Source organism: Carlito syrichta, unplaced genomic scaffold (assembly GCF_000164805.1).
Source record: "Carlito syrichta isolate Samal-C Ts95f unplaced genomic scaffold, Tarsius_syrichta-2.0.1 Scaffold311566, whole genome shotgun sequence".
In the NCBI taxonomy this organism is placed as follows: Eukaryota; Metazoa; Chordata; class Mammalia; order Primates; family Tarsiidae; genus Carlito; species Carlito syrichta.
This window is the reverse complement of record NW_007255662.1, coordinates 196,495-218,055: the sequence shown is the minus strand read 5'-3', so window position 1 is coordinate 218,055 and position 21,561 is coordinate 196,495. Positions and strand designations below refer to the sequence as shown.

Genomic DNA, 21,561 nt, shown 5'->3' with positions numbered 1-21,561 from the left:
ATAAATATTTGAAATAATCAAGGAAACAGAAAAGAAAACAATAAGGCTGTGTGAAATGAGTACATATCATCCTCCATTTCTGTTAAAATTGGCTAAAAATTTGGCACTAGTTTTTTTAAACTCCAGCAAGTAGTTTATACAAAAATCATTAATAAGGGTCACAGGGTACATGAGACGAAGGAGGATTTATTTCCTAACTCTCAGTAAAGGGGGTATTAGGTAATATAGTGGCCATCACTATAATAGGTGTAATAGTTACTTTGTTTTTCTTTTTATTTCTGTATTCTTAAGCCAAAAGCAAGGATAAAGCTGAAGCACAGTTGCATAAAAGCAAGTCCTTGAAATTCAAAACCCTGTAGTTCAAGTGGACAGCTCTGTGATGTCTGTCTTGTTTCAAAAAGCAATTAGAATATCTAGAACAAGATAACTGCTAGTTTTTAGATAGCATTCCACAAAGATTATTATTCCAAATTGTATTTACAGTTAAAAAGCAAAGAATTTAAGGTTTTATTTTTCACTAAGAATCTAAAGGAGCCGGGCTCGGTGGCTCAACCTGTAGTCACACGCTTTGGGAAGCTGAGGTGATTGGATTGCCTGAACCTGAGGGTTCGAGACCCGCCTGGACAACTTGGCGAGACCTCATCTCTACAATAAATCAAAAACTAGCACCTGTAGTTCCAGCTACTCGGAAGGCTGAGGCGGAAGGATCGCCGAAGCCCAGCAGGTCGAGGCTGCGGTGGCCAGGCGTGTGCCACTGCATTCCAGTCTGGTTGACAGAGTGAGACTCCAACTCAAAAAAAAAAAAAAAAAAAAAAAGAATCTAAAGCATAGGTTCTTTGAGTCGCCAATAATGGCCCATCCATATACTTTAATAATAAATTGGGCAGAATAAATTCATTAATTGTCCTTCCTACCTGTTAACATTAATTCCTAATACTATCTATAATTACTGTCTTTGAAAAACTAGGACATTAAAACTATTAGGACAGTTGCATCCATGAAAGCTAGAGATAATCAAAAATTTCAATGACAGAAAAATGTGTACTTTAGGATAACAAACAGATTAACTTGCCTCAAAATAAGACATAAAAAAGAAAGAATAAATATTTGATGGACTTTTGAATGCCAAACATCACTGGAAAATCACTGTATATTTTATGAAGAATTAATAGCCAATTTCAAAATATTTTTTTTAATGTGAAGAAAAAAATGTTTGTTCATTCGGTATGAATTGGAAAAACCAAGAAGCTATAAAATATATTTTTCATTTTAAGGGGAAAGGTTTTAGTGTGGATAAATCCAGACTTACACGTTTCATTATCTAATGCTGAAAAAAGAAATAAGATAATTGAATAACTGAATAATTTGTCAAGTAAATTTAGACATTTCTGAAAGTGAATTAATTTACTACTAATAAGAAAGCTGGGACAATAGGCAGGAATCCATGTAACCTGTACAATTTGGTATGCTTGCTCAGCATACTCATGAATGTCTCCAAAAGGCACAGCCCCAAAGCAAAACAATTACTATTCCCACAAATCACTTCTTTCCAAGCTGCTTACTCAGGAGAATGTGAAGTGCTGGGCCTGCAGAAATCAGGGTGGCTACCTATTCTCATTGCCTGAAGAAAAAAATCTAAAAAAAGTAAGCCTTGTCTTTACACACAGAATTTTAGCCATTTTAATATCAGAAACTAAGTATAATTCAAGACTATAAAATCCATACAAATATCAACTAAGTTTTCTCCCATCTATTTTGTTTATTTATTTATCCATTCACTCATTCATTCATTTATTTATTTTAGAGTTGTGGGGTGCCTGGAAAGATTTTCTGCACAAGTAAATTGCTTGCAGGTGAGGTTTGGACGTCTAGTGAGCCCACTCTTTCCCTGTTAGTGAACATAGTACCCAGTGGGTAGTTGTGTGCCCCTTCTCGCTTCTCCCTTAGTACCTCCCTCTTTCCATTACCAGGTTCCAGCATCAGTTGTTCCTGCCTCTGTGCTTACATGCCCAGTGTTTAGGGTCCACTTACTAGTGAGAACACATGGTGTTCAATTTTTTGCTTCTGTGATAGTTCACTTAGAATGCTGGTCTACAGTTGCATCCACATTTTTGAAAGAGAAAAATAAAGCCATTAGTAAAATCCCTGAATCATGTCTACACGGTTAACATTGTAATTTTTTTTTTTACTGGAGAATAAAATACTTTTCAACTTTTATTTTTATTTTTACTTTTATAGAAAGCAAAATATCAATAGAAGCATAATTGGAGTTAGGGTGGGATAAAGACTTTTAATGATTGTGCTTGTAGAAAACAGTCTTTCCTTTTTCTAGAGAAATGTAAACATGTTCAAGCCTACTGCCCCATAGTTTCACGAAGATTTGAAGCATGACTTAGTTAGAAACACCTGCAAGAAACCAACTACAATTCAAGAATTTCATAGACTTTTGGGTTTCTTTATACTTCACTTTGTCAAAATATTTTGCAGTATTTTTACTTTTTTCATCTAAAATTCATCAACATTTGTTAATTTTTTTATTAAAAGCTAATTTTCTCTTCATCCATAGTTTCACTATAGCAGCATAATAATTTTTAAATATTGAAAATATACTTCAGTGCATAACAAATAATTTTCATTTTAGTATATTTTAATGTATTTCTTTACCAAAAACTTTGTGTTTTATAACATTAATTCATTTAATCATCACTACAAGCCTGTGCATTAGATACTGTTTTTAGCCCCATTTTCAGAGAAGGAAATTGAGGTACAAATATACCCAAGGTCAATTAGCTACTCTGTGGTGAAGCTGCCATGTGAACGAAGGCACCTGGCTGTGGGTTCTGAGCTATCAATCATTTATCTTTCCTTTCTCCTATGTGATCTTCAGTAACTAAACCTGTCTGTGAGCATTATAAATATCCCATGGCATACATCTTTCAAAAATAAGAAATGTAGGACTGAGAGATATAACTTGTGCCATGTCCCATCTACATGAAGGCATAAATGGCATTATTTTATTTATGTTCCCAAGTGTTTAGCTACTCTAATCTAGTGCTCTGGCATGGCAAATTTGGTTTAAACATTCTCCAGCTATTGACCAACAAATATTTAGTTATTTTTCACATGAGTGCACAGGTTAGTGTGCCAAGAAAAATGCTAAAATAAAAACAGTAATAATGAATGTCTTAGTCTTGCCCTTGACATTTATATGAGCAAATCTAGTAGGTCACATTTGAATTTATCTAAATCTTGTTGTAAATTAGCATGTATTTGTAAATTGATCCTTTAACAATTACTTTTAAAATTACTTTCTTATAATTATATTCTCTTTACTCTTCTGGGTTTTATGATTAATAAACTTTTTCCTCATTTTCTATTATCACCTAGTCTACAAATAATTTGTGTTATTTTTATTTTATTCAAATAATTTTAGAATTTATCATTTCTATGCTTTTTATAGCCTGCTTTTATTTATCTTAATGTATCTCCCACTGAAATTTTTTTCTCATTTTTAGCAAACATTTAAAAAATTATCACCCAAAGCTCACTACCACGTGCTACTATAGCCTGTCTTAAAACACCTCCCCTTGCCTCCCCTCATTTCTTGCCACTCTCCCCTTTACTTACCAAAATCCAGCAAAACTACTTCTTATTTTCTTCATAAATCAAACAAATTTTTGTCTCAGAACCCTTGCAGACCTCTTTGTATGGCTACTTCCTTTTCTTATTTAGGTCATATTTAAAATGCTGACTTCTTAGAAATCCTTCTCTGACCATTCCAGCTGAGACACCCATTCCCCATTCTACCTGGTCACTCTCCAATGTCTTTGCCCTATTTTATTTTCTTCATAGTAGATAGCACTATTTGATATTATATTTTAATTTGTTGATTTGCAAGTGGATCATCAGTCTCCTTGATCCAAACTTTAAGTTATATTTTAAAGAATATATGTCTGCTTGTTTACAGTTGCATTGCCAGCACCCAAAACAATGGCTAGTGCTAACAAATAGGTTAGTTTCTTCCTAGTACAAATAGTTTTTAATCAAAACATGTTTTAATTTCCAAATAATTACAGAATTTACTCATTAATTTTGTTATTTTTATAACAAAATTAACTTTTATTTTATTTTTAAGATAATTCTATTATTAACTTAATACATAATAAATTTAATTATTTAATACAGTCTTAGCATTTTTTTTAAATTTAAAGTAAGCTCATTTACAATTGTTCATTCAACACATTTTTATTGAACACCTATTTGGTGAACTGGAATGCAGCTTGAAAAAGTAGATGTTTTTGTGTGTTTTGCCTTTAATGAGGTCGTTCTTTAGTAGGTTATTAGCAATATTACAAAAGTAGAATATCCTTAGGTTTTCTCCCTAACTGAAGATGCCTTTATAAGCTTCTAAATTGTAACTTAGAAGGCCAGGAGATACGAGTTCCATTTACAAATGCAATTGTCAAGCAGACTGAAAGAAGAGAAGAGTCCTGGAACTAGGCGGCAACCTAGCAAAGGAACTTTGGTTATTTGTTTTCTATGTTTGTTGAAGTCACAGATGTTTGCATCACTTTACCCTTTCTTTAGTCCAGAGTCACAGTATGGCTGTGGTCGGCCTTCTTCCTGGTATTTCTGCTCACTGAAGAAAGGAGGAAACACTCAAGTAGGAGAGCAGGTCTTTGAATTCCTTACATACATAAAAAGCTGCATCTAAGAAAAGACCTCACCCCTCCACTTTGAATCCTACCTGCTGCCTGCCTCTTCTTTTTATTTTTATTTTTTATTATTATTATAAAGATGTGGAGTACAATTCAGGATTAGGTATACAAATGTTGATTATGCAGGTACCCTTGTTGATGAGGTGTGTCCTTCCCTCCCCTTGCAGTAGGATAAGGTGGTGAAAGTGACTCTCTGTACATCTCTTTCACAGCCATCCTAACAATAGCCTCCAAAATAGAGGAGTATGTCATGCTCCTTAAAACTTAGATTACTTTCCAAATTTCTTCACCAAGTGTTCTGAGATGAGAAAAAGAATCAGAGCTTGATATCTTACATCAATCCAGTGTATTTAACATGTCTATCACAACTTCCCATCAAGTGAGAGTTCTGTGACAGAATCATTTCTTGTTGTGGTGTATTTTTCCTAGATTTGTTAAGTGTATTTAATTATGTTTCTACTGATGGTTTTTTAAGGTCTTGTTCTTTTTTCTTTTTTTTTTTTTTTTTTTTTGAGTTGGTGTCTCACTCTGTCACCCAGACTGGAGGGCAGTGGCCACTCCCAGCCACCACAGCTTTGACCTGCTGGGCTCTGGTGATCCTTCCACCTCAACCTTCCAAGTAGCCGGAATTACAGGCATGCGCTACCACGCCCAGCTGATTTTTTGATTTATTGTAGAGATGAGGTCTCGCTCCCCAGGCAGGTCTCAAACCCACGGGCTCAGGCAATCCACTCACCTCAGCCTCCCAGAGGCGCGGGTTTACAGGCTGAGCCACCGATCCTGGCTAAGGTCTGCTTTTATGCCACCCTCTAGCTTTCAACTCTCTTCTCTTTAATCAAAAATAGGTCAGTGTGTAATTTTTACAATCGTATTCTCAACTCTGAGTCGCTGATACTCATTAAATGTGGATGCTTCTTTTTCCATAAAGAGAAATGACAATCATGTTTCCTGATGACAGAAGTATATATTTACTCTCCTGTGTTTTACCTTACCTGAACCATATTTATTGCATGTTGTATTCGTGCATCTTTCTCATAATCCTTTGTTTTCTGTAACATTTGCCATATTATATTTCTAAGCCCATCCTGTTCCTCATCTCCTTGAAGTTCCCATGACATTTTTGCCAGGTTATATATTAAGCCATAGTATCCAGTCCAGACCACTTGATCACCTGTTTAAAAAACATAGTCTTCAGGGGTAAATCATTTTATTCACCTTGCTAGAGCATGGGTGAGGAAAAAAAGAAGAAACCCAATTTTACTAAAATAGTTAATAATTTAATATCTGAAATTTTAAAATTATTATTTATTTTTTAATTATAAAGATGTGGGGAACAATTCAGGGTTAGGTATACAAGCATTGATTATGCAGGTACCCTTGTTGATGAGGTATGCCCCTCCCTCCCCTAGCAGTTTCCCTCAACTGCCAATCTCAGCCCCCTCCCCTGACAGTTTTCCATTATTGCCAAACACTTTCTTATAATTGTCTAAGGTCCAATTATGAGTGAGAACATATGGTACTCTCTTCTTTGTTTCTGTGATAGATCACTGAGTGTGATCGACTCCAAATCCTCCCAAGTTGCTGCGAAATCCATATATTTGTCCTTCTTTATGGCTGCATAATATTCCATTGTATATATGTACCACATTTTCTTTATCCAGTCCAGCTTCAATGGGCAACATCTGAAATTTTAAGCTTTGAAAATTTATGACTCCTCACTGTTTTTACTACTTTACTTTTAAAAGATCACAGATTGGCCATTGCTTTGTTAAACTCTGCTCTGTTGTCTCCATGTGATTATTGGAACTATAGCTGCCATGTTTTCTTAACTTTGGCTCCCTCCCCTACCTTGGGGATGTGAATCTCTTCTCTCTCTCCTTCTCTCTCTCTTATTTACTTTCTAGGTAAACTGCTTGAAAACTTAAAAAAAAAAGATCACAGATCATTTAAAAACTTACAACCACATTGAAAAAAAAACTACACCTAACTAATAAATCTCATAAATTTAAAAGTAAAATGAGGTATGCAATCCTGACTTGTACCCCACAGCTTTATAATAAAATTAAATTTTTTTTAAAAAAAGTAAAATGGGAAAACTGTGAACTACATAATAAAACCAGATCCTTAAAATTCAAGTAAAGAGAAATTTGTGTAAGGCAATATGAACACTTAGATCTCTCTGGCAAATTTTTATAATAATTTAAAGAAATAGGAGAAAAATTACTTCCTGTTATAAAAACATCAACCCTTATGCAACATGGCATTTGTACCAATATAAAAACTTAAATAATGTGAAAGACAAAAATTACTGATATAATCATAGTCTTTTAAAAAAATAATAGGGACACAGATCAATTGGAAAAGGGGAAAGGGAGTAATGAATGCAGAGAAGATTTTTAAAAACTCTAAGACACTCTTTCTTATAAAACTTATATAACAATTAGCAATTTACATACATTATCAAATTTCACTTCCAAAACATATATTTTCCTTACTATAAGGAAGAAAAAGTTTCTATTTATTCTTTATATTAATTATGTTTTACCCAACTATGGTATATTGCTATGCAATAATAACCTGAAAAAAATCCTAATTTAGGTAGAGATGGCAGAAATAAATTTTGGAAATAAAATAATACAGTCATGAGAGGGGAAATAAACTTACTCAAAGATCAGCATGAAAATACTGAGTGTATGTGAGATAAGAAGAATAAAAGAAGAATCTGGGAGAGTTTTAAAGCCCATTAAATTCCATATTGCAGTTTTCCCAAAACTCCTGGTGATGGACCACATAACATTGGGGATTGTCAATGCCCTTCTTGAATAAAGACACAGGCACTACCTGAAAAGTTACAATTCTCTACTTCTCCTAATTAATCTGGTTTTCATTATAAAGGATAATCGAATCATCATTATTATCATTATTACAACTAGGATACAGAAGAGTACCAATGATGTGCCCCAATTCTAGTCTTCACTACAGTGCTGCTTATGTAGATCTTTTAGTACTGAAAATAATAAAAAGAAACATATGAACCTGAGCTTGGGTAGAAAGCTCCCTACCATCATTCACTGTTGAGTGAGTGATGGAGCAGGTAAAAACTACTCTAATCTTGTCCCATGCAGCACAGCTTCTCCAACGAAGACACAAACTTTTCTTCCCAATCACCACCTTCCATTACATTCACAGAAAAGGAAGAGGCTGAGAGACAGAAAGAGGAGGCAGAACATATTTTTTACATATTTTAGAAGTGAGAGGAGAATGATATATTGTAAGTCTAGCTTACAATCTTAAGGCACTGTCTATCTTTACTATTGTTGGCACTTTAGGGGGAAGAAAATACAAACTGCAAATAGGAAGCTACAGTTAAGCAGTCAGTTCTTTTGGAAATGTCATTTTCCAACAAAGAAGCCTTACGAGTTAAAATTAGGGTACTACAATATTTGAAATTTATGTAAATAAATGGAAAGTCCTTTGGTTGAATGGTTAATATTTTTGCACTAAAAGTTTAGAATATAATCAAGAGGCACAAATGAAATTTTTTTTGATATTTTCTTTTTGCATAGTATTGACTAAGGTGAGAAAAAGATAATCTATAGTTTCAAGTAATTGACAAGTCTGGGAGAATGGAATAATTTGTAAGCAACATCAAAGGACAACAGTTCAATAAAAAAATGATGGTCATTCATGTAATTGGACCACAAAAACAAGAGATCAGCGAGGGCTGGAAGAGTAAGAAAAGGCCTTGGAGAAGGTAAGATCTTCAGAACTTGTCTAACAGGTAAATTTTGAAAAAGTGAGGAGGAAGATACTGTGGGAATATTTTAGTTGGAAGGATATCTGAAAAAAAGTATAGCTCTGAATATTAATACTGTAATAACATCCTACTTGTTCCTTTATCTTGCTGCCTTATTACACCCTACTTCACTATTACTAATCCCATATTGTGCAAAGTAACCCTTCAAAATCTGATTGTGTTATTTCTCTACTCACAATTTAGCAAAGAATTACCATTTGTCCCTGTGTAAATTCCAAATCATATAGTCAGACAATTACAACTTTGTCTTTCTAATATGCCATCTTTTTGGAACACTTTTATCACCACTCATTCATCCCCATTCTCTTGCTAATACACTACAAACAGATAAAACTACCTGAAGTTCTAGAATACACACTTCAATTATGAGCCTTTGAAGTCATTCTGTCCAAAAATACATCCTCACTACACCTGACTTTTATCCATTCTTTTGCATCCTCTGTACAAGAAAGCCTTCTCTGAACCTCCACAGCTAGTTAGGAGCCCTTGAACCTACTTAATATTATAATGTATTATGTCATGGTGTAATTGCATGTCTCACCCATAAATTCCAAACTATTGGAAAACTGGGAATATATTTTATTCACGCTTACATCCCTAGCAGTTATCCCAGTGCCTAAAAAACAGTAGATCTAATTTCTAAAATTTCATTCATTGAATGAGGGGAATAGACAGAGTGAACAACTATGTCTGTTTGCCTGAGACTGAGGAGTTTCTTGGAACAACGATTTTCGAGGACAAAATCAGCACAGCCTCAAGCAAATAAGAACAATTGGACAAGAGTAGGACTCCATGCAGTGAGGTATCTAGAGAGAGAGAGAAAGGAAAGGATGATAGTGAGGATCTCAAATTGAGCTGAAGTAAGAAGTTTATATTAAAAATATAATAACAACTAAAGGTATGGGGTTAGATTAAATGGTAGATGTTTGAGCAAAGGAGTGATGTTATGTCTGCACAATGCAATGTTATGTCTATTCAAGCAATAAACTAGAAAACCAATATGAGAGTTTATGAGGTAATCTAGATCTTTACTGTGATGGGCAGCAGAAGATTGAAGAGTAAGGAGCAAACCTAAGACACTATGGAGAAGATCTAATAATATTTCCTAGTTAAGGAAGAAGAGGAAGAAATAAAAAGAGAATGAATAGGTACATTTTTAAACTCAGGAGACTGAAACAGTAATAAAACCACTTGCATAAAGGAGATGATTATATACAGGAGTCAGTTTGGGAAGAAAGTACATGAATATTATTTTGAAAATGTGGCATGGAGAAGGGAAAATCTAATTTTTAATGTCCTATAGCTTGATGTAAAACAATGGCTAGAATGCAAGTAAAATAGCAAGAAGAAGTGAGGTTATTGATATGTGGATCATTAGCTTGAATTCAGTATGAATAAGAAAACAATTATGAGTTTTTAAATTACTAATTCTGGAACTGTGAGCCTCAGGGGGAAAAGTAATTCTTGAGAAATATTACAAATACAATATACTGTGAATTTTAACTCATTTCTAAATTTATTTACATACTTCCAACTTCTTTACGTTAACACAAATGGTCGATAAAAATACATACAAACCGTCATCCTCTATATATTTTAAATTATTACTTGTTGAAGAATAATATTTTATAAGCCTATAATAGCTGAATAATCAAACCAAATGTGGTTTGGTTTTAGAATCCACAAGGCCAATAATGAACCACAAAACATATTCTGATAATTATATTCTCAAAACTCACAATTCTTTTTAAAATTCCATTTACGATTTTAAAAGTGAGCTGTTCACCTGTTGACTTAAACTCCAGTGAAGTGCTGCTGCTGAATAATATTTGAAGAGAGAATCTATTACATCCAATTGACTGACAGTTAATGAAGGAAAAAACCCTTATAAGGACAGATGGTATGTTTTACAACTGTCATAAACAGTAGACTGCTTTCTAATCTGTGTGTCTAGACATTTGCTGAGAAGCATGTCTGCTAGAGACGCCTCATCCAGGGACCAAGCTGTAGAATGAGGCACTCTTCTGTTCTGCTTTGAGTGACCCTGTGGCAGCTATCAAAGATGTCACTTTAACTATACTGAGAGAAAATGTGTCTGTATCTGCACATAAACAGACAATATCCTACGAAATATAAAATCCAAACAAAAACAAAGTTCTTAATAAATTTTGAACTTAAAAACCAGCATTATAAGGCTTTCTTTGTAACAATGATTTATTTCAGCATTTAAACTTTTTGGTAGCCTTTAATTACCACTCTAGATATTTAGATTTGACTTATTCAGTGAAAGTAAAATGTGAATATTTCTACTTATATAAATGAGTATACATGAGTATAACCTTTACAATTTTGACAAGTATCAATTGACACCACAGAATCGAATATGTCACTGAAAGGTACTCAAATATAAGATATGGTTCAAAACACTGACTTTATGAAATGCCATGTAGAGTGGAAGGAACTAGATCAATGCCAAGAAACTGACAATTGGACAAGAAACAGTCAGCCAGCCATGCATTCAACACATATTTACTGAGTGAGTGCTATATGCCAGTCACTGCCTTTTGTTACAAAGTGAAAGACAAATTTCTGTTTTGGAGACACTTAATGATAGTGGACAGAGAGAAAAGAAAAGTAAATGAAACAATTCATAACGAGTTTTGCAGGATAATAAAAGATGGTAATATGACCAATGATAACTAGAAGAAGAATACTATAGGAAGAGTGAGAGGAATCCCTTCATGAGGAGGTGACATTAGAACTAAGATCTGATGGGTAAAAAAGAGTAAACCATTGTAGGAGCTGGGGAAGAGTGTTCCCAACAGGGGAGGATGAAAACTGCAAAGACTTTGGACCTAAAACAGTTTGACAGTTTAGAGAAACAGAAGAACAGAAGGAATGTAGTACAAGATACCTGTGGATCATGGGACAAGAGTATGTCAGGTAATTATGTTCTTAACAATAGGTACACTCTGAATGATCGCAGACAACTTGTAGGTCATGAAAAGAAGTTCAGATTTTATTTTCAGTATAACAAAAGCTATCATAGCATTTTAACTAATCCAAAACCACAAGATATTATCAAATATTAGTCAACATTATATTTCTTTCAATATAACACTATTAAAAGGTAGGTTTTCCACATATACAGTAAAATTGTATTACCTACTGTCTTCATATCATTTATTATATTTCTAGACTTGTTCATTTTATATATCTGCTACTTTGTATTATAGCATTTTAAATAAGAAATGGAACAAACAACATTTTGTCGGGCTTCCCGGAGGAAAATGAACACTGGATCATATAAGAAAGAGACAGGGATACACCTAACTTTTTGAAGAAAAGTGATGATGACTTGGATTTGGGACAGATGCACTAAAAAATTAACCATGCCCAAAGAAAGGGTTGACTGTTGCCCTTGGCTCTGGGAGGTGAACTTGTAGGTCTTAGAATGTTCTGCATGATTAAAATGTCTTTGTTTACCTGCGGTCTTTAGATTATTTCATGTGGTTTATGCTAAAAATGTGATTTCTGGTGGAGTGTATGGGCCATATAGTATCAGCTCAACATCTGGAAAGGCCAGATACAAGAAACAGTCATGTAACAGTAAACCAAGTTACGTGACTGAGCCTCAATAAAAATTATAAGTACCAAAGCTTGCGTGAACTTTGATAGCTGACCATACTTTATGTATATTGCTACGTATAGTTGCTAGGAGAAACTCTTCACACAACTCCCCTGGGAGAAGACCTATGGGAAGCTCTGTGTTTGGAACTCTCCTGAACTCTGCCATGCACCTCTTCCCTTAACTGATTTTCATTTTTATCCTTTCAAAGCAATAAACCATAACCATGGGTAAAGTGACTTTGCTGTGTTCTGTCAATCCTTCTAGAAAATTAACAAATATGAGTATTGTCTAAGGGATTCCAAGACTTGCATTTGATTTCAGAAGGCAGGGTGGTTCTGGGTACTCCCCAAATTGCAGCTGTTGTCAAAAGAGAAAGTACTCATGAAGGCTTTTGAACTTCACGGGAGGTAACAATAGAGATAGAAAGAGATAGAAAAACTTGGACTATATTTAGTATACATATTGGGATGAATGGGAATTTGACTACACTATTTTCAGAATATTTTTATACTATAATACTACTACTAATGATGGTGATGATGATTTATCTATCACTATATGTATACATTTACATACTCATATATAAATAGTAGTAAAAGAGTTATTTTGCACATATCATATTTGATCATTACACATATTAAACAAATATCCAACAGAATAAACTGAAGAGAAATGAGGTATTAATATGCTCATATTTTTGTTGAAGATAATATAGAAAAACTAAATTTAAAAGTCAGCTGATTCTTTTATTAAAATATGGTAGTTGATTGAAACATGATAGCAAGTAGGAAGCAAAAACATAGGTGAATAATTAATAATTTAAGTAGAACTTATCTTACCTAAACTTTCATGATCTTTTCCAATTGTCAATTATGAAAATGCATTAATTAAAAATAACTATCACCTGGAGTTATACTTGAAACCAAGAATGAAAGTAGTTTATTTTCTTTTCAAGAATAACTGTGATTCTTATAAATAAACGAAATAAATATCAGAATTCTGATTCATGGATTTATTTTAAATTCTACTGAACTAAATTCATACCATCAAGAGATATAGACTATTTAACTGGAAATAAATAAATCTCACAGTTTTTTTTCAATTCCAGGGACAATAAAGAAATAAAGAACGCTCTTGCTCCCTCTCTCTCTTGTTCTCTCTCTCTCTCTCCCCGGCACTCTCTCACTCTCTCCCTCTCTCGCTCTCTCTCTGTCTCTCCCTCTCTCTTGCTCTTCCTCAGTTACAGTCCCTTCCTGTAACTGCCCCTTTTAATAAATCTCTTGGTTCCGGCCGGGTGTGGAGTCATTACCTGTGCCAAAATCCTTTCAACCATCCTTGTTTTGTAGACAAAGTAGAAGGCCCAGAGAACTAAGTGGCATGCTGAAGGATGCAGAAGTGTTCTCTCTCTGGACCCTCAAGGAAGCTGCGTGGGCCATCTGGCACCCGCCCGAACAGGGACCTAAGCATGAGAGAATTCCTAATCCCAGGCAAAGAGATGCTCTGAGAGAGGTGCACCTAAAAATAAGGGAAGTCGGATGCAGAATCCTCCAACGCCAATCGGAGCCACCGCAGTAGCTGTCCATCACCTGGATTTAGAAAATAAAAAAGGAGAAGATGTCGGGAACGGATGGGATGTGTGGAGTGGAAAAGCGCTGTCACTGTAGCAGGCCTTGAGTAAAGGCCCCAGGTGAAGGCAAGGTCTCGCTTGGGAGCTAAGCATCCTAGCCAAAAGCAAGGGATGCAGCCTGCTACACGGAACAGAGTCTCAAATGCCCACACATCCAGGTGCACATAGTATAAATAAAGCCTTAGCTACAACGAGAAAACTGCAGAACTACTCGCCTTTAAGTAGCAACAAATTCTGCTATGGTTCCCTCACAGACCTTGAATCCCTTCCAACTTTCTTTATGCTTGGTTATAAAATAAACATGCTGAGCTAGTTCAGGGTCACTTCTTCTCCATCAGAGGAAAGTGTCCCACCTGGCCCCAGTTTTTCTTTGGGAAAAAAAAAAGAAATAAAGAAAAAGAAAATAGCAAAGATATCATTACTAACAAAAAATAATATTTTTACATTTGCAGGTACATTATGTTACATGTGAGTACTCTTTTATAACTCATAATCTTGATTAAACTAAGATTCTGAGAGATATAAATAGTTGCCTAAAGTTATCCAGAGCTGGCTGTGACTCATCCAAATTTCTGACACCCCAAATGTCTGCCACCAAGTCTAGTTCAGTGGCTATTTCTTTACCTATAGTTGCCTTCTCGAAATATTTTGATGTAATTTTCCCTCCTCTTCTTACTGAAATCTCTCATCCTTTATCCCATTTGAGGACTTTTATTAATCCTCCAATCAATAAATACTTAGGAATATCTTTCTAATTGAAATAACTTTAGTGACACCAGCAAAATGGCAGACTAGGAAACACCGGACTCTCTTTCCCCTCATGGATAAAATAATTATTTATTTATTCATTAATTTCTATAGGCAGAAGAACACGTGGATCAATTTTCATTGTGAGAAACCCAGAGACTAGTAGGAAGGACTCCTGCATCATAGGTGAGTGTAAATCTAACCACTCCAAAACCAGCAGAAAAAGCAGAAACACCCTTGTGCCATAACTCCTACCCCTGTACGGCATCATGTAATTGGGAAAAAAAAACAACAGCTAGGCGAAAACTTCCTAAATCTAGGAAAGAAAATAAACATTCAGACCTAGGAGGCCTAAAAAACCTAAACAAGATGACCCCAAAGAAATTCACACCAAGACACATCATATTCAAATTGTAAAAGGTTAAAAAGAGAATTTTGAAAACACCAAGAGAAAGATAACTTGTCATGTATAATGAGACCATGACAAAATAATCATAAGATTTTTCAGCAGTAACGTTTCCAGAAGAGAATAGGATGATATATTCAAAATGATGAAGAAAGCCTTTTTTTTTCCTTTTTTGAGTTGGAGTCTCACTCTGTCACCCAAGCTAGAGAGCAGCCTCGACCTGCTAGCCTCAGGTGATCCTTCCGTTTCAGCCTTCCAAAGTAGCTGGAACTACAGGGGAACTATAGGTACAAACACTTGCCACCACACCTGGCTAATTGTTCGTTGTTGTTGAGACAAAATCTCGCTAAGTTTCCTAGGCAGGTCTTGAACCCCTGGGCTCAGGCAATCCTCTCGCCTCCACCATCCAAACTTTCAAGGAAGAATACTGCACCCTACAAAACTGTTGTTTAAAAATGAAAAACAGATAAAGACTTGCCCAAACAAAAATTGAAGAAACACATTATGACTAGAGCTGCATTGCAATAAATACTAAAGAGAGTTCAACTTAAAAAAAAGGATGCTAAACCAAAATATGAGAGCATAAGAAAATATAAAACTCCTTGGTAAAGGTAAATATAGAGACAAATACAGAATACTACATTACTTTAATGATGGTAAGTAAATCAATTTTAAGTCTAACATAAGAGTTAAGAGAAAAATGTAAAAAAAATTAAAAATATGTCAATGTATATACAATATAAATAGACTTTAATTGTGACAGCATAAAGTGCATGAAGGGAGAAGTAAAACCAGCATTTTTGCATGAAATTGAATTTAAGTTGTTTTCAACTTAGAGTAAATTATTATAAGATAGTTTATATAAGACCCATATAAATCTCAAAGAAAATATCTATAGAAGTAACACAAAACAAAAAGATAAAGGAATCAAAGCAACACACACGTGCGCGCATGCACACACACATACACACATACAAAGAAAGAAAAAGGAAAAAGAAAACAGGCATAAATAAAACAAATAACAAAATGGAAATAGCAAACACTTCCATATCAATAACTACTTTAAAGGTAAATAAATTAAAATTTCCAATCAAAAGACATAGAGTGACTGGGTAAATAAGAAAACAAGATCCATACATAAGCTGTCTATAAGAGAGTCACTTTATATTTAAAGACAGATATAGACTGAAAGTAAAGGTATGGAAAAAGATATTCCATAATAACCAAAAAAGGCAAGGGTGGCAATACTTACATCAGAAAAAGATAGACTTTACGTCAAAAAACTGTCACAAGAGACTAAGAAGGACATTATATAATGTAAAAGGACTAATTCACTAGGAATACATAACAATTATAAATATGTACACAACCAACATTAGAACACCTAAATACGGTCATGTGCCACATAACAATGTTTCAGTTAGCAACAAATTGCATATTTGACAGTTGTCCCATAATATTATAATGGATCTGAAAAATTTCTATCAGCAGTGGCATCTTAGTCATTGCAGTACAGTAGTGAAATGCATTACCTTTTCTGTGTTTAGATACGTTTGATACACAACTACCCTTATGTTTCAATTTCCTAAAGTATTCAGTACAGTAACTGTACAGGTTTATAACCTAGGAGCAATGAGTTATATCATATAGCCTAGATGTATAATAGGCTAGATTATCTAGGTGTGTGTTAGTATACTCTATGATGTTTGTATAATGATGAAATTGCCTAATCATGCATTTCTCAGAACATATTCTCATCCTCAAGTAACGCATGACTATATAGGGGGTAGACATTGGCAAAACTTAAGGGAGAAATACAGCAATACAATAATAGTAGGAAATTTTAATAGTAGAAAAAGAGCAACTAGACTGAAAACCAATAAGTAAACAAAAGAAGATTTGAACAATATTAAAGCGTAAATAGACCTAACAGGCATAAATAGAACACCTAATCCAAAACAACAAAATGTTCATTCTCAAGTGTACATTAAAAAAAAACATTCTGCAGAATAGATCACTTATTAGGTGACAACAAAATTCTTAACAAATTAAAGAAAATTGAAATTATACAAAGTATCTTTTTCAACAATAAAATGAAACTACAAATTGATAGCAAACAAAAACTGAAAAATTTGTCGATATGTAAAAATTAAAAAATACATTTTAACTAGTATTAGGTAAAAGAAGAAATTTTTAAAAATTTAAAATGCCTTGAGTCAAATGAAAACAAAAGCACAATACATTAAATTTATGCTATCAAAATCAGTACTGAGGGACATTTATTGCAATAAACACCTATATTAAAAAAGAAGGAAAATCTCAAATCAATAATCTAACTTTATTTTCCAAGAAAAAAGAGATAGAACAAACCAAACCAAAGGATAGCAGATGAAAGGGAATAACAAAGATTTTAGCAGAAATAAAACAGTGTAGAAAAACAATAGAAAAAAATCAGCAAAATTGTTAGTAAGATTTTTGAAAATATGAGCAAAATTGATGAAATTTTGGCAGACTAAGAAAGTGAGAAGACTCAAATGAATAAAATCAGAAATGATTGAGGAGACATTACAACTGTTGCCATAAAAATAAAAAAGATAATGATACTACAGAATGTCCTCAAATAATATCATTTTGTTATACACTAATGAGAAAAACAATTGATTCCTGGCTGGCTGGGGCCATCATCTATGGGGAGCTTGCATGTTCTCCCCATGTCTGTGTGGGTTTTCTGTGAGTACTCCAGTTTCCACTCACATTTCAAAAATATACATGTTAGAGGTTCACTGGTGTTTCTAAATGGTCTCAATCTGAGAGACAGAGAGAGAGAGAGAGAGAGAGAGAGAGAGAGAGAGAGAGAGAAAGAGAGAGAGAAGTGCTCTGAGGTGGAATGGCATCCTGTCTAGGGTTGATTTCCACCTTATGTCCTGGTCTGCCAAGATAGGCTCTGGCCATCTGGACACTGAATTGAAATAAACAGATTGAGAAATTAATGAATAAATAAATAATTATTGTGAAGTAAAAGTTTGTAACATATATAATAATATACAAATGGATGACATTAACCAATACAATATAAAAACATTCAACAAACCCATTTAATATTTATTTTTGAACTGTGGGGGTAGGAGATGCTTCTTATAATTTTTGTTTTGTAAACATTGATTCTTTGATTTATCTCATCACCACTATGACTAATATCATTCACTAATTCATGAAAAATTGGCTAATTAGTTCAGTTGTTTTTATTAATCTTTCTTAACTGTATGTGTTACTCACTTTTATTTCAATGTTTGATATTAGAGGTGTTTGGGGTTTTTATTTTAAAAGTTGATGATGTTTTTGTGACCAGATATATGCCATAGGAACCTAAATCTTGTTTATAACAAATAACTCTGTAAAATTAGTGTCATTATACAATGTTTCACTTAAAGTTGAAGTTTTCAAGAAACTATTAATGGCATTGAAGACTTACTGTAGTGTGAAAAGTTATATGCCAAATGGATAACTTGGATGAAATAGTAAAGCTCTGAAAACATAAATCTGTTAATACTAAATAATGAGCTGGATATGGTGGCTAATGCCTGTAATATCAGCACTTTGGGAGGTCAAGATGGGAGAATCACTTGAGCCCAATAGTTTGAGACCAGCATGAGCAACATAGTGAACCTTTGTCTCTATTAAAAATAAAAAAAAACACATGAAAGAGCAGTCAGGCTTGGTGGCATGTGCTTGTAGTTCCAGCTACTCAGGAGACGGAGGCAGAAGGATCCTTGGGCCCAGGAAGTCCAGGCTGTGGTCAGCTGTGATCATGCCATTGCACTCCAACCTGGGAGACAGAGTGAAACCCCAACTCAAATAAAAATAAAATAAAAAATAAACCAAGACTGAATTATGAGGAAGTAGAACATCTGAACTATAAAAGATCTGTAGCTATAATTGAATAGGTGATTGAATTAGTAATAAAAAACTTTACAACAAAGAAAACCAAATGGCTTCAATGGCAAATTGTAACACACATTTAAGAAGACTTAATCCTAATTATTCTAAATCTTTTCCAAAATAATTGTAGACAAGAGAACACTTTTAAACTCATTTCATTTAAAAAATAAAAATAAACTCATTTTATAAAGCCAGAATTACCCTGGTATTGTGAAAGCCAAAGACACAACAAGAAAACAGAATTACAGGCCAATATCTCCACTGAACATAGTCACAAAAATCTTCAACATAATACTAGCGAACCAAAGTCAACAGTACCTTAAAAGGATCATATATCCTAAGTGGTATTTATCCCTGGGATGCAAGGATAGCTCAACATACAAAAATTAGACCATTATCCTGAGTGAATTATTACAGAAACAGAAAACTGAATACCATAATTTCTCCCTGATAAGCAGAAGCTAAACAGTGTATGCACATGGCACAATGATAAGAACAACAGACACTGGGGAACTCCTACAATGGGAAAAGGAGTCTTTTTGTTGTTGTTGTTTGCTTGTTTGTTTTTGAGTTGGAGTCTCACTCTGTCACCCGGACTGGAGTGCAGTGGCCACTCCCGGCCACAGCAACCTCGACCTGCTGGGCTCCGGTGATCCTTCCGCCTCAGTCTTCCAAGTAGCTGGAACTACAGGCACACGCTACCACACCTGGCTAATTTTTTGATTTATTGTAAAGATGAGGTCTCACCAAGTTGCCCAGGTAGGTCTCGAACCCCTGGGCTCAGGCAGTCCACTCACCTCAGTCTTCCAAGGCACGGGATTACAGGCTGAGCCACTGAGCCTGGCGGGAAAAGGAGTATAAAGGCTGAAAACTACCCACTAGGTACTGTGTCCACCACCTGGGTGATGAGCTCAATAGAAGCCAAGCCTAACCATCACACAATATTTTTACATAACAAATCTCTCAAGTACCCCTTGACTCAAAATAGGAAAACAAAATAGCATGATAAATGTACTTTAGCATCATAAATACTTTGAAAATACTGCATTATTTCAAGCTCATGGGTCTTTTCTTCTGTGTTTGGCTACAGGTGGATTTTAGACCATTGGATCAAATGGGATACTTTATATTGTTTATATTTCAAAAATGTGATGAATATACCCATATGATTCTCAGTTCCTTTATCTTTGTATGGTTAAAGGCATTTGATCAAAAAGTTCAGGATGTTATTTTAGCTTATCCCAACAAAAGGAATAGTACAAATTTAAAAATTATGATAACCCTTTATCCTGGTTATTTTGGACTTTATGAAGATACTGAAGTAATTTTATAGAGTGAAGTCTCACCTCTACAATTATTAACTATTTTCCACAGACCCCACAGATTAAGCTATCATTACTGAAGCAGTGTTGACAGGGATGAAAAAGGTCAGTTTTATACATGTTTTTGAGTACAAAGCATTTTTAGACCACAAAATATATCTCCTATTCAAAATTTGGAAAATGGACAAGTCAGCAATCTCAGAATAATTGGCCGCAGGGATTCTTCTTTCTTCACTTCATATTTAATGTTCAACTTTTCTTCTCACACATTCTGAACTGAAAGTTCTCCTCTGCCATCCCTGCAGTTCCAAGCTTCAGTGAATAGGAGTGCAGGAAGAGTGCCTGCAGTAGCTCCTTATCCAGCTCCCAGCTGCTTCTGAGGTCCCAGAATCAGGGTCATTTTCCTGAAAACATCTCCAGTTCCAGGCTCTTCTCACCCTTATCTTGAAGTACTAATGTAAACAAGAAAGAGGAAAGTATCCTGGTACAGCCTAGAGATTTGGCTATCTTAATCTGAACATCACATACTTTTCACATAGAAGTTGCTGGTTTGGGAAAATACTTTTGATGTTCCAAGCTACTGACTATAGGTCAACTTGTGGCACACAGAGTAATTACTAAGGGGGGAAGAGTGGAGAGAGAGATATGGGTCATGTGAAGATTTAGTCTTGGTCCATTTACGTTTATCTAACAAGTTTAGAAACCATGCTGAATCAAGTCATTAATGGAGAGAATTAAAAAAATTGAGGAGAGATAAGAGGAAAACAGGAAGGAGCTGATGTCAGAAATGACAGCAGTAAAGAATACTGTGATGGAAATGAATAACAGATTAATAAGCATGGAAAGCAGAATCAGCCAAGCAGAAGAAAGAATCTCAGAACTCAAAGATCAAAACACAGAACTAACCAAAACTGTCAAAAGCATAGAAAAGAAGCTCAAAAAGATAGAACAAAACCTGCAAGAGATGCATGATCACATCAAGAGACCAAACCTAAGAGTAACTGGGCTTCCTGAGGCAGAAACAGAAGCCACACTGGAACAAACATTTCATGAAATCATTCAAGAAATCTTCCCTCATCTCATAAAGGATGAAAAAATTCAAACACAAGAGATTTGGAGAACCCCTGCAAGACAACAAATGAGAAGATCAACTCCCAAACACATAATAATTCGCCTAAACAAAGTATCTATGAAAGGAAAAATCCTAAAGGCAGCAAGAGAAAAAGGCCAGACTACCTACCAGGGAAAACCAATTAGAATAGCAGCAGATTTATCCACAGAAACCCTTCAGGCTAGGAGAGCCTGGAGCCCTATCTTCAAAGTTCTAAAAGAGAAACAATTTCAACCAAGAATA

At 34.6% G+C, this 21,561-nt stretch overlaps 1 protein-coding gene across 1 annotated transcript in view; it reads right to left on the bottom strand.

The window, feature by feature from the left end:
* TMEM232 (transmembrane protein 232) overlaps window positions 1-21,561 on the bottom strand; it is a 217,104-nt gene that overhangs the window by 141,366 nt on the left and 54,177 nt on the right. The window contains exon 9 of the mRNA XM_021717952.1: window positions 5,711-5,889. Coding sequence (XP_021573627.1) covers window positions 5,711-5,889 — 179 coding nt within the window. The remainder of the gene's footprint in view (window positions 1-5,710; window positions 5,890-21,561) is intronic.